Here is a 14,015-nt window from a genome sequence, read left to right as displayed (position 1 = left end):
TGTTCCAATCACTTCCATGGCCACAGGTGTATAAAATCAAGTACCTAGGCATGCAGACTGTTTTGACAAACATTTGTGAAAGAATGGGTCAGTCTCGGGAGCTCAGTGAATTCCAGTGTGGAACTGTGATAGGATGCCACCTGTGCAACAAATCCAGTCGTGAAATTTCCTCGCTCCTAAATATTTCACAGTCAACGGTCAGCTGTATTATAAGAACGTGGAAGTGTTTGGGAATGACAGCAACTCAGCCATGAAGTGGTAGGCCATGTAAACTCGTCTAACATCAGTATGTGACCTCACAAATGCGCTTCTGGAAGAATGGTCAAAAATTCCCATAAACACATTCCTGAACCTTGTGGACAGCCTTCCCAGGAGAGTTGAAGCTGTTATAGCTGCAAAGGGTGGACCGATGTCATATTGAACCCTTTGGATTAGGAATGGGATGTCACTTACAGTAAGTTCATGTGCGAGTAAAGGCAGGTGAGCGAATACTTTTGGCAATATAGTGTAGTAAGAACTGCAAGTAGACTTTTTTAAGGTTCAAGGTCAACAATTTACTAACTCATTAATCATATTTAATGCAACCTAAGTACTGTTGCCTAAAATAACCATGGTAAATCAGCTTTGGGACATAGCAATATGGTTGGGAAATTACCATAGAAAATCAGATACTGAGTCACTGAGAACAGGGATTTTTAAACGAGGTGTGATTAAAACGAAGAATAAGTTTTCAGCCTTGCATTTTCCTGAGATGCTTTTTTAAAAAACAAATATTTTTATTGTTTTATATCATATATTTCCTTTCTACGGTGAGCAGTGTGCTCTCTAGATGCCCAAGATGTTAACCCTACATACAAGCATACAAACATCGTCATTATAATCCTATATTTATATATATAAACAAATATGCAGTAATATATAGGCAAATATGCGAAAACATCAATCTTATTATAACATATATTATGTAACATTCATCATATTATAACATATATTAACTTCCATTGTGATATATGTGGATATATGACCATCAACTAAGAAAAAAAATAATGAAAAAAATGTTTTCCTTTCTCATATACACCATATTTTACCCCATTTTACGATGGTCCATCTCTTTCTGTATCTTCCCTTCTCCTTCCCTCTCTTCCCTTCTCCCCCTACTTCCCTTTTTCCTTCTCCTCTCCTCCCCTCCACTTCCCTTTCCTTCTCCTCTCCCTTCTCTACTTCCCTTCCCTCTCCTCCCTTTTTCTCTCCTCCTCTCTCTTCTTCTCCATTTTCCTCTTCTTCCCTTTCTCCTACTCCTCTCCTCCTGAGATGACCACAGAGAGCTAGACCAGAGGGGTTAACTATCACTTCAAAAGCCTTCCTTTTTCTCATGTGAAGCAGACATGGTATCAGAAATAGTATAGGTCTCCTACAAGCGCAAGGGGTTGGACCAGGTGACTTCCAAGGTCCCTTCCAACACTATTACTATTACTTCCACCTATTTACAGCAGAAAAGTACCATTTCAGTTGACTTCTAGCCATTGTCCTCCAATCCCATCGCTTCCAAATGAGCTGGGCTTCCAGGCTTTCCTGTCAAAAAATCCAGCTCTCAATTCTAGGAACCAGCGTTCCTACCGTCCCTGTTCTACTTATTTATTTATCTGTATTTACTTCCTTTGTTTATGTTAATGCTTATACCTGTCACTTTGTACATGTTTAACAAACAAACAAATAAATAAAATAAAAAAGGGTGGACTTGGTCTTCCAAATATTAGAAATTATTGGGTAGCTAATCAATTAAAGGTGGTCCCAAATATTATAGTAGCAACTAGCGATTTAATATGGAGGGATATGGAGTTGAAAGAATTAAGGGAAATAGGTGATCCCATAGAAACGAATTGGTTTAAAAAGGATATTTTAAAAATTGCTAGGAGGATTCAAAATTCCTTTTTAAATTTTTTTGGTAGAATTATGGAATAAAGGAAGATACCGACTAATGCCAGGAATTTCTCCTTTAACACCGGTAGTGGAAATGGAGAAATTCCCTAAGATTAGATTGAAATAATGGATTAGTAAACTAAAAGAAAATCAGATATATAAATGGGAAGATTGGAAGAACAAGCTAAAGAATAACTCCAGTCTCGGGCTACAAACTAGGCAAGTCTGTTGGGAATAAAGGTCTGTTTTCTATGAAACACTTTGGTATCTTAAAGCAGATTGCACTGGAATCAAGAGTGATAACACAATCTTTTGCTGGAAGAAATGTATCCAGGCTGAATCCTGTTTGTTGAATACCAAACTTAGCATGCCTTGCTTGCACTGACCAAGAGCCGACACAAAAGAGCTATCAGAACAGCAGTTCGGCTGACAAGGGGGTTCCTTTTTCCCACAACCTCAGAGCACTTATAATTGCTTGGCAAAACATGTCAAACTCTAGCAGAGGGGTGAGGGTGGGAGAAGAGTGGGAGAAGCCATTAGCTGAATAAAGATGAAGGACTTGGAACTCACTCAATTTCCAAAGAATTCCAGCACGATTATTTCTCCAATGTGGCACAAAATAGAAGCAACAGTGAACGTGAATTAGACTGCACCGCATTGCATAGTAAACCTAAGTTGGAGATTTTAGTGGACAATCACGTCAACTTCCTTCAAACTGATGTTCTCTAAGTAGGTTTAGATGAGTTTATCACATATCCTATGATTCTCAGCCAACAGTGAGAATTTTACAGCATAAATAGCCCTTGACTTAAAACCATTTGTTTAGTGATTGTTTAGAGTTACAACAGCACTGGGAAAAGATGACTTATGACCAATTTTCACAGTTACGACCAGGGGTGAAATCAACTTACCTTTGCTACGGGTTTGGTAGCAATGTGAGCATGCGCATGCAGGAAATCTTGCTTTCTAGCTAATATAAATCACGCACCACAGCTGATCATCAGAAAAGCATTCTTTTTACTACTGATTTGGGTGAACCGCTAGTATTTCTGCTACTAGTTTAGCCAAACTGGTCTGAACCAGTAGCATTTCACCTCTGGTTATGACCTTTGCAGAATTTCCATGCCATGGGATCAAAATTCAGATGCATGGTTCATATCTTTAACTGTTGCTGGGGTCATGTGATTGTTTTTTGCGATAAGCAAAATCAATGGGGAAACTAGATTCACTTAACAAATATGTTATTAATTTAACAACTGAAGTGATACTCCTAACAATGGTGACAAGAAGGGTCATAAATGGAGCAAAATGTGTGCAACAGATGTTTCAGTTAACAACAGAAATTGCAGTTTGAAGTCAAGGACTGCCTGTCTAACATGAAATTCTCCACCATCGAGTCAGGATTAACTATGAAATTGTGAGGTGCAGTAGTGAGTATAGACACATGCAAATCAAACAAGTTTCTGATATGTTTTGGGTCACTTTGAAGCAAAAGAATACAAAGGGGATGAAATGACTTCAGCCACAGAATAACATTTTGGACAGATAAAGTGATGGCCTCAATTTTGCTAAAACCATGATCAGCTGATTTTTCAATACAACCAAGGGGGGAAACATTAAACACTGTGAGGTCCTTGTTTATCTCTGAGCATGGTGGTTTTCTTGCAGAATTTCATTTCCAGACTAGTAACCCCACTAACATTGATATTAGCTAGAGTTTGACAATAAAATATCTGCAAGAAAACCACAAATCTCAGAGAGCATCAAGAATCACATAGTTTAACGCTGAGCTACAAAATGAACTTCAATGGTGAAAAAAATTAAGATTTTACATTTAGGCAAGAAAAACAAAAAGCACAGGTACACTATATGTGGTACCTTGCTCAATAGTAATAACTATGAGAGGATCTTGGAGTCCTAGTGAACAACCATTTAAATATGAGCCAGCAGTATGCAGCAGGTGCCAAAAAAGCCAACACAGTTCTAGGCTACATAAACAGAGGGATAGAATCAAGATCACATGGAGTGTTAATACCACTTTATAATGCCTTGGTAAGGTCACTCTTGGTATACTGCATTCAGTTTTGGTTGCCACAATATAAAAAAGTTGTGGAGACTCCTCAAAGAGTGCAGAGAAGAGCAACAACGATGATTACTGGACTGGGGGCTAAAACATATGAAGAACGGTTGCAGGAACTGGGTATGTTTAGTTTAATGAAAAGGAGGACTAGGGGAGACATGATAGCAGTGTTCCAATATCTCAGGGGTTGCCACAAAGAAGAGTGAGTCAAACTATTCTCCAAGGCACCTGAGGGTGGAACAAGAAGCAATGGGTGGAAACTAATCAAGGAGAGAAGCAACTTAGAACTGAGGAGAAATTTCCTGACAGTTAGAACAATTAATCAGTGGAACAACTTGCCTCCAGAAGTTGTGAATGCTCCAATACTGCAAGTTTTAAAGATGTTGAATAACCATTCTAAATATATTCCTCTATCAACTTAAACACTATTCACTAGTAGACACTTTAATGAATCTCCTCCTTTCTTCAATTCTATGCTATCTCAACAGCGAAATGACCATTGACTTACCTGAAGGGTTCTTTTCTGGGTGCTGTGAAGGAGAGTCCAAGCATGAATTAAATACAGCCAATCTGCCCAGGACTGAATTGAAACTTTAAGTCACGCCTCTGGTGCTGACCATCTTCAGTTTTTTTCAATGAAGGCATGGAACTGTTGTCCACTGAGAAGTCCAATAAGAAATCCAATAACAATTCCAAACAAGTATATCCAAATGGACAGTCCATAAAGTCTGCACGGAACAGTGGAGACAGACCCCAGGGTGGGGATGGACTCTCCTTCACAGGGCCTAGACCCTTCAGGTAAGTCAACTGTCATTTTCCTGGGCGCTGCTCTGGAGAGTTTAAGCCAGTGGTTGGTTGCAGGTGGTACGCCCCAGTATGGGTGTACCAGAGCCAGCCTGGAGCACTGGATACTGTTCCGGTACGGTGCTCCGGAGGGCCCACCCACCCGCCCGAGCTCCTTACCTGTCTTTTAAAGCTCCCACGCTTCTATGCACATGAATGACGCATACAGCACCTGCACGACACTCCGCTGAGCAGCTGGAGCATCGCGAAGGCTTGCAGAAGCCTTGCTGTCAGGTAGGACGCGTACGCACATCACACATGTGTATGCACGCACCACATGCATGCATGTGGGTGACGCTGGGGCCGTTCCAACTGTATTGATTGAACAGAATCCGGAACCCACCACTGGTCCAAGCATGGGATATACCCAAACTAAATGTCACTAGAGCGGGAAACAATTGAATTCAGGGTCTCTCTGCTGGTATGAATGCCCTGAAGGACTTGTCTCCCAAAAGCCCCCTCCGCAGAAGCAAATTTGTCCAATTTATAGTTCCGAACAAATGGAGACAAGGAAGTCCAAATGACTACTCTTCAAATCTCTTGTATCGGCACTTGAGTCGCCCAGGCCGCCATAGTGGTGGCACTTCTCATAGAATGTGCGGTGATATGGCTTGGTACTGGTTTGGACTAGATAACATGGGCAAATATAGTGCATTCCCGCAACCACCGTCCAGTGGTAGATAAGGAAACTTTGCGGCCTTGGGATGCAGGTTGAAATGAAATGAAAAGTGATTTGGAATGCCGGAGCGCTGTGCACTTAATGTACTTGCAGAGTATTCTACGGACATCAAGCATGTGCCATCTTTTCTCCTTAGGGAGTTTGGGACGTGGACAAAAATCCGGAAGAATGACCTCCTGGGCCCAGTGGAACCAGGATTTGATTTTAGGAATAAATGTTGGATCCAGTCGGAGAACCACCCTGTCCAGTTGTATCAAGCACAAGTCCTCCCAAACTGAAAGAGCTGCCAACTCCTAAATACGCTGCGCAGAAGTTATGGCAATCAAAACGACGGTTTTAAACATCAAATGCTTAAGGCTGGTGGAACGAAGCGGTTCGAATGGTGGGCCAATCAGGGCCCGTAAGACTATATTGAGTTCCCATGATGGATATCTGTTGACCACCAGAGGCCTTAGGTTGGTTGCACCCCTCAGGAAACTACGGATAGTGGGATGATGCCCAAGGGATGAATGTTCATCTGGGGCAAGTATCATGGATAACGTGGCCACCTGACGCCTGAGTGTGTTAGGTGACAGGCTTTTGTCTAGTCCATCTTGCAAATAGTCCAATATTTGTGGAATCATAGCCGAGGTTGCCGTCACACCATGAGATGTACACCAGGTGTCGAATGACCTCTAGGTGGTGTCGTAGATCCTGGTCATGGAGGGCTATCTGGAAACTTGAATGGTGTGGATGACCTTGGTGGAGAGGCTGCCCCTGCTCAGGAGGTCCCTCTCAAGTGCCAGACAGCAAGTTGTAGCCACTGGTGATCCGGATGTTGAGGCGCCCCCTGGCTGAGAAAGACCTCATCTTGGGAAATCCGCCAAGGAGGATTGATGGAGAGACTTATAAGGTCGGTGAACTAGGTTCTTCTGGGCCAGAACGGGGCTACGACAGGACCTCCAGGATCCTTCGGATGACTCTGGGAAGAAGAGGCAATGGCGGAAACGCTTATAGCAGACCCGACGGCCACAGACAGTGAAGGGCATTGACCCCTTCAGCTTGCGGAGTGTGAAATCTGGCAAAGAAGCTGGGAAGGTGCGTGTTCTCCGGGATGATGAATAGATCGACCAGCGGGTGGCTGAACTTCTGAGACAGACGGTGGAACATGTCTGGATGTAGTCGCCACTCCCTGCTCAACCATTATGCCTGGATGTTGTTGACTCCAGATATGAGCTCTTCCTGTATTGAAGAGCTGGGTGGCAGCCAAGGAATAAACCTCTACTCACCACCTTCACAGTTATAGTCAGTGGGCCAAAGCGCTCTGAAGAGAGACACATAAGATAACTGAGAGCAAGTCCAGCCAAAGTATGTGTTCTGGTGCGAGCTCTAACGGCTCCGTGCACAGCACAGGTCAGAAAGAAGTGGAGAGCGACCCAGGGAAGCCACGATCTCCTTGCCACACACACACACCCCACTGGTTACTAGCCGAAAGGGAACAGGGAGAGCCAATCCGCCGGTAATCCAGACAAAGAGTCTCCATGCGGCAACCTGCAGGGAGCCAGGTCACCAGGCAGATGTGGCAATGTGCTCGAGAAATCGAAAGGGGCAAACAAAATGGCGGCCAAAACTTATGACCTCCTCAAAATGGCTGCCGCAACAGTGAGGCAACCAAAATGGCCACCGGAACTTGCTGGAAGCCCTGAAGCCCTGCGCCGATCGCCGGCTCTCTTAAGAAGTGTGGACAGTGGCATCAGAGACCTCAGCAGGGAGCCTGATTGCAGCAGAGCAGCTGCAATCGCACTGGTGTTGGCACTCTGACCACATGCCTCCCTCAACAGCTGCCTGTAGCCCTGCAGCGCCCGGGTGAGCCCAGGACACCGGTAGGGCTGAGAGGGTTTTTTTGCCAATTAAAGGGGAAGGAAACAATTTGCTCACCAAGCCTGCTCACCGACTAAAGTTTAAAAGATATAATTTAAATAGGAGAGTCCAAGCAATCTGTAGGAAGGACGAGAAACTTGAAGCGCATCCACTGGGCTGACTGAATTGAAAAAAACTGAAGATGGTCAGCACCAGAGGCGTGGGTTAAAGTTTCAATTCAATTCTGGGCAGATTGGCTGTATTTAACCATGCTTGGACACTCCAGAGTAGTGCCCAGGAAAACAGCAAATGTCACCCAAATGATCTACTGTTGACCAGGGGAGAAGTAGCTCCCTCAATTCTTAAATTAGGGCTGACAACAAACTGATTTAGATCCATTAAGTTCTTCAACTTGGTGTAACTGAGGAGAAAATGGAAAATAAATCAATAAATATGTTCCTCTTAAACAAAAACTGCAAGAGATGTGAACTGAAGAAAAACATTCAGCTCTGTCATGCTGTGCTGAAAAAAATAGTGCTCTGGCAATAGGTCAAAGGATTGAGAAAGCCAGCAAGTATTTGCAGAGCTGTTTTTAGACAAAAGAGTTATAGTATTAGGCAGGCAAGAAGGAGCAAAGGACTAGATCAGGAGTGTCAAAACTCAATTTCATTGAGGGCCACATTGGGGTTATGTTTGACCTTGGAGTGGTGGCGTGTGGGAGTGTATTGTCAGGATGGGCATGGCTAGCTCGACATCATTCGTGTTGGGGGAAGGGCACCTGTGGTGGCCAAATGCTGGCAGGACTCCCCTCAGATCCTCCCTCCTTCTCATTATAATGTCCTTCTTTCCTTTTCCTTCATTTTCCTTTCTTCTTCGTTCCGCTCTTTCCTTCTTTTTCCTTCCTTGCTCTCTTTCTATCTTCCCTTCTTTTTCTTTGTCTTTCCTCTTTCCCATTCTCCTTTCTTCTCCCTTTTTGCATGCTCAAATGCAAAAGGGGAAACATTTCTCCTCTTCTTTTGTTTTGCTAGCCCTCTGCCAGCAAAAACAGGAATGGTTCAGGAATGGTGTATGCAGTCCTACCAAGTTCCGTTTTCAGTGGTAGAAGCACCATTTGCTGTTTCCAGGACAGCCCTGTGGGCTAGATCTAAGCACCCTGTGGGCCGAATCCAGCCTTGATTTTGACATCCCTGGACTAGATGGACAATGAATGGACATGGGCAGGGCCATTGCTCACCTTTCTGATAAAAATATGACAATGAAATATTTTCTTAGCTCAAAAACCTTTCAAGAAGGGTGGGGAGTGGCTCTTAATTTAATTTTCAGATGCACTGGGCACACAAGAGATCTCTTTTAGCCTGCAGAGTTTTATGGAGAGTCCTACATACAGGCATTTAGTTAAGCCAATTATTTCCAATAACACGCCTAAAGATAACACACTGCATACAGGCCATTTGGCAGTCTACGTCCTAAGGGTGCATGAATCAACAAAACTCCAACTTGATTCAAAGAAGGCAAGATTTGATTTCACATATGTTAAGAGTCAATTAAAAATTCAACAGCCGACTATAAAAGGAAAGCCTCAAAAATGCCCGCAGTGCTTCATTTGGGAGCAGAATAAAGGGAGGGAGAACACAGTAGTGAGGTAGAACTTTAAGAGGGCATTAACTCTGGGAAGTATCCACTGAATACTTTCAGGCTTTTCAATGCAATAATTTTAAATATTTTTTCCTACACACGTTTTAAGACAGAGAGAGGAAGGATGAGGAAAAGACAGCATAGGAACATTCAAAATATCTTGAAAAAATATTTTGGGAGAAGCTGTGCTAACTAATACTAGGTAAAGGTAAAAGTTCCCCTCACACATATGTGTTAGTCATTCCCAACTCTAGGGGGTGGTGTTCATCTCTGTTTCAAAGCCGAAAAACCAGCGCTGTCCAAAGACATCTCCGTGGTCATGTGGCCCGAATGACTAAGCGCCGAAGGTGCACGGAACGCTGTTACCTTCCCACCAAAGTGGTCCCTATTTTTCTACTTGCACTTTTACATGCTTTCAAACTGCTAGGTTGGCAGAAGTTGTGACGAGTAATGGGAGGTCACTCCATTACGCGGCACTAGGGATTTGAACTGCCAAACTGCTGATCTTTCTAATCAACAAGCTCAGCGTCTTAGCCACTGAGCCATGTGTCCCTTAACCAATACTGAAAATGTCCAATTTCTACTTAAGAGCTCTCAAAGGTTCTTCAGAAATCTCTTATTAAAGATCGAATGATTCACTGCCTTCATTAGAAAGCCGATTCATTGGCAAAGTCAGGGAACACCCAACTGGAAAACTACCCCATAACAATAAAAATAAAGAGATTTGAGAAGTGAGAGTGGTTATCACTTATGCATAGAATATATAATGATATATGGAAATGTTCTGCATGATTCCCAATATTCTAATAGGAGGCTTACTGAGGCAAATCTACCTGCAATGAAGAAGTCCTAGCATAAAGCGGAACAGAGAGTAGTTGAAAATAAAACAGAGGAATCTAATTATTCTTATGTGAAGAGGATAGGGACAATAAAAGGAAATGAAAAAAGGAAGTGCAAAAAATTAAAAAGGTGCAAACCACAGAGATTGCATTACAGATGAGAGAAATAGACTTTAAGGAATGATAAAAAATAAAATAAAGAGGTATTGATTGGGGAAAAGGTAAAATATCACAAAAAAGAGCAAACCAAATAAAATAAAAGCAACAGAGTAAATACAGTTCCTTCTGTTTTTCTTCCATCATTTGAACCTCCTTAAAATACTCTAGCAGAAGAGTTAAGTGCAGATAATAGTACAGCATTCTTCCAGGCACTTGAGAGGCAGAGTTGACAGCGGTGAAGAAACATATCAACCATTCGCTCATATCAACGTGTCAGAAAATGAATCAGTCAACCTTCATTCAAGTTTTCCTTTTCCCTATCTGGAAGCAAAGTGGAAAGAAAGCTGAGATTTTGCAAAGCCCGAAGATATCAGAAATGTGTGAATCATCAATGAATCTGTCCAAAGATATTCAAAGGCCCGACTGAATTGATAGAACTGAATAGAGAATAAATTAAATAGACCCAGTTCAAGCATAGTGGTTAAGGTGCTATTTTAAAAACCAAGCGACTGGGAGTTCTAGTCCCACCTTAGGCACAAAAGCCAGTTGGATGACTTTGGGCCTCTCACTTTCTGACAGAGTTGTTGTTGTTGTAGGGGAAATAGGAGGAAAGGCTATTTAACTTTATTTGCCACCTTATTTATAAAAATAATGAAGGTGGGAAGAAAACCAAATAAATAAAATTAATAAATAGATGCCTCAGATAGGTTGTGGGGGATTACTGAAGGAAATATCTTTGGAATCCCATTCAAGATCATATGCATTTTTTTCCAAGTTTCTTCCAAATATCTGGAAAATGTTCTGGCTATGTTAAGATTCATATCAACTTTAATGGATCAGCTAAACAAGATTTGCTTCGATTTTATGACAGGCTGTCTGATGTGTAAAATATGGGGAGGAAATCTTTGAATAAATAAAGAGAGGAAATGGTTACCTATGAGCATTAGAAAATGTTCTTCCTGGGAGTTGTCCTTTCTAAGATGGGAAGATGGCTTTTCTTCCTTTCTATCTTATGATGGCTTTCAAATGAGATGAATTAGTTGCTGCTGTCAATATCTACTTCCAGTGCTTATATATGCCAATGAGTTTGGGCTAAAAACACGAATACAGTCCAGGGTCATCATCGCAGCAAATGCATTACTGTAACCTGACTCTGCTCACTGTCAAGAGTTCAATCCTAATCAGCTCAAAGTTGACATCCATCCTTCCAAGATTGATAAAATGAAGATCCAATTGTTGGGGGAAATATGCTGGCTCTGTAAACTGCTTAGAGATTGCTGTAAAGCACTATAAAGTGATATATAAGTCTAAGTGCTATTGCTAAGGGAAACCAGTACAGTGAATTTGACAGTGAAGTCCAGTTGAGCTGGAAACCATAAAGGATAGACTTAAAAAAAAATAAACTCTGGAAGAGGAGCAATATTATGGGAGAAGCTGCAGCTAGGTTAAAAACTGGTACCTCCAGGTAGGGCTGGAAAACACTCATACTTGTCACCCTGGGTACCTTTGCGATAGAGCTGAGAAAGTAGAAAAGATTTCCATATGTTCCTAATGTTTTGGAGGAAAGTTTATACTTTTTAAAATGTTATTTTTAAATAATTTATAACTAATGATTTTAGATGTTTATATTTCTGTTGCTGATGTATCACCCCAGAGTCCGTTGCCGGTGAGGTGGGAAGCTTTAGAAGTTGGATGAACAAGCAAACAAACAAAAAATCAAGTAATTAAATAAATAAATATATTGCTTTTTTATTTCTCTGGGCGCTATTTAATTTTTCCTTTTTTTCATACATTAATATTAAAGATCTGTGGAGCTGCAACTCAGATAGACAGTAAGATTATTTCCCAGTTTATTCTCTCCCATGCTGCATTTTGATTTTTCTCTCCAGGTTCTGGTGATTATTAGAGCTTCTGCAGAATAATAGTAGACACTAACCTCGTAGATAAAATACACTTTCGCTTCAACATAGATCCCCATGCGCACCACGGCACGGACTGCGGCATTCATACCTGGAAGAAAAGAACACGGAAAGGCATGGTTAACATCTGGCATCACCTGGAAATGTATGTGACAGTGCATTAAAACTATAGCCATCGCATAATCAAACTAATTAAATAATAAGTATAAATGAATAATGATCAAGGTTTAATCCATTTAATTATTAATTAATTAACAAATATTATCAATTCAAGAAGAATAAATAATTAGATAAAGCTAATAAAACCCATTAGCAATCTTAACAGAAAAGTCAAGTTCAAAAATGCCAGAAAAAAATTACCATCTCGAACCACTAAGTAATTGGGGGTCCAGATAGTTCGGGATGGGACAAATTTAAAAAAATATATAAAAGTGTTTCAAATCACCATTCACCCATCAATTCATTGGATGACCCTGCACCAAAAGCTATTCCTTGTCCTAGACTTGATTTCTTCCATTGTATGTACTTCTACACAGGCAGGGGTGGGCTGCTACAGGTTTGCCTGGGTTAGAGAGAACCTCTAGCTAATGTTATGGCCAGTTCGGAGAACCTCCAAATCCCAACCCTGGTTGGCCCCTCCCACCCCCACCCCTCCCAGGAGTCTCCACACAGCCGTTTTGGATGTGAAGTAGCAGGGCTCACCAGAGGCTCAGGGATTGGGAAAAATGGGCTTCCCGAGCCTGGGGGAGGCAGTTTTCACCCTCCCAGAGGCTCCAGGAAAGCCTTCAGAGTCTGGGGAAGGTGAAAACGCCTCCCCCCCCTCCACAGTGTTGCAGGAGGCTGACTAGGCCACGCCCACTATGGCCACGCCTAACCAGGCAGACAACCCATTCCTGAATTTTTTGAAGCCCACCTCTGTATACAGGTAGCCCTCAACTTACTATAATGGAGCCTGCTTATTACAGACAGAGAGATCATTTCTCAGTTCAGACCTATATTTTATCTATTTCTATGGGAAGGTATGGCTGGTTTTGAACATTTTTGGGTTGGATACCAAAGTAGGTATGAACCGAGGAAGACGCAGCATAATCACAATTAATTATTACTGAAATCCCAATGTTCATTGTTTCTGAGATTCTTCCCAGACTATCCACCGTGAACTAAAGTAGAACAAGGACATTCCATGGAATCAATTCATTTTGAGGAAACTTTATGATCCTTCAATCTCTCCCCCCATTCTCATGGTGTTGCTTAGTTTAAATATCAGCAAGGGAAGATTACATATTAGTGAAGATTAGCTATTTTGGTAAGTGTCCGGTAGGCATTGGGCACCTAGTTAAGACAAAAGTAATAAATAATTATCTAATTGTGCTTAGAGCAGATCTGTTTCCTTGCAAGCCACAGGGACATAAATAAGAAGAGCTAGCTTGTCTAAGCAGTCCCTCTTCCTAGTTAAATAAAAAATGTAGGTCAATCACAGGAAGGAAGGAAAGAATGTAGGGAATGTAAAAAGTCTCCGATGGGTGGAGAAACACTCTCAGGAAAATACAAGACGCATAGTAGTGGATTTGAATCAGCTAATTCATTAGGGGTTCTCCGTTGTCAAGTGTTGATCATTTGTCTTAAAGGTAAAGGTTCCCCTCTCACATCTGTGTTGTTCCTGACTCTAGGAGGCAGTGTTCATCTCCATTTTAAACCTGAAAAGCCAGCGCTGTCCGAAGACGTCTCCGTGGTCATGTGGTCGGCATGACTAAACGCCAAAGGAGCAAGGAGCACTGTTACCTTCCCACCAAAGGTGGTCCCTATTTTTCTACTTGCATTTTTTACGTGCTTTCAGACTGCTAAGTTGGCAGAAGCTAGGACAAGTAATAGGAGCTCACTCCCTTATGTGGCGCTAGGCATTCGAACCGCTGAACTGCCGACCTTTCTGATCGACAAGCTCAGAGTCTTAGCCACTTAGCTACCACATCTCTCATTCCTTTGTCTTAATAGGCCCCTAATCTGCTTGTGATATGTAAAATACAATCCTCAGATGTATTGTGCAATTCTCTGAAAAGTTCCTGAATTCGTGACACAACAATTCACATCAAAAAGAATGCTGT

At 41.9% G+C, this 14,015-nt stretch overlaps 1 protein-coding gene across 3 annotated transcripts in view; it reads right to left on the bottom strand.

Annotated features, from left to right (window-relative positions):
• PFKP (phosphofructokinase, platelet) overlaps positions 1–14,015 on the bottom strand; it is an 87,650-nt gene that overhangs the window by 59,257 nt on the left and 14,378 nt on the right. For all 3 annotated transcript variants that reach the window (XM_032237747.1, XM_032237745.1, XM_032237746.1), the window contains exon 2: positions 11,931–12,004. In XM_032237747.1, the coding sequence (XP_032093638.1) occupies positions 11,931–12,004 (74 nt within the window). The remainder of the gene's footprint in view (positions 1–11,930; positions 12,005–14,015) is intronic.

The sequence above is a fragment of the Thamnophis elegans genome, chromosome Z, assembly GCF_009769535.1.
Source record: "Thamnophis elegans isolate rThaEle1 chromosome Z, rThaEle1.pri, whole genome shotgun sequence".
Classification (NCBI taxonomy): domain Eukaryota; kingdom Metazoa; phylum Chordata; class Lepidosauria; order Squamata; family Colubridae; genus Thamnophis; species Thamnophis elegans.
This window is presented reverse-complemented; position numbering and strand designations above follow the sequence as displayed.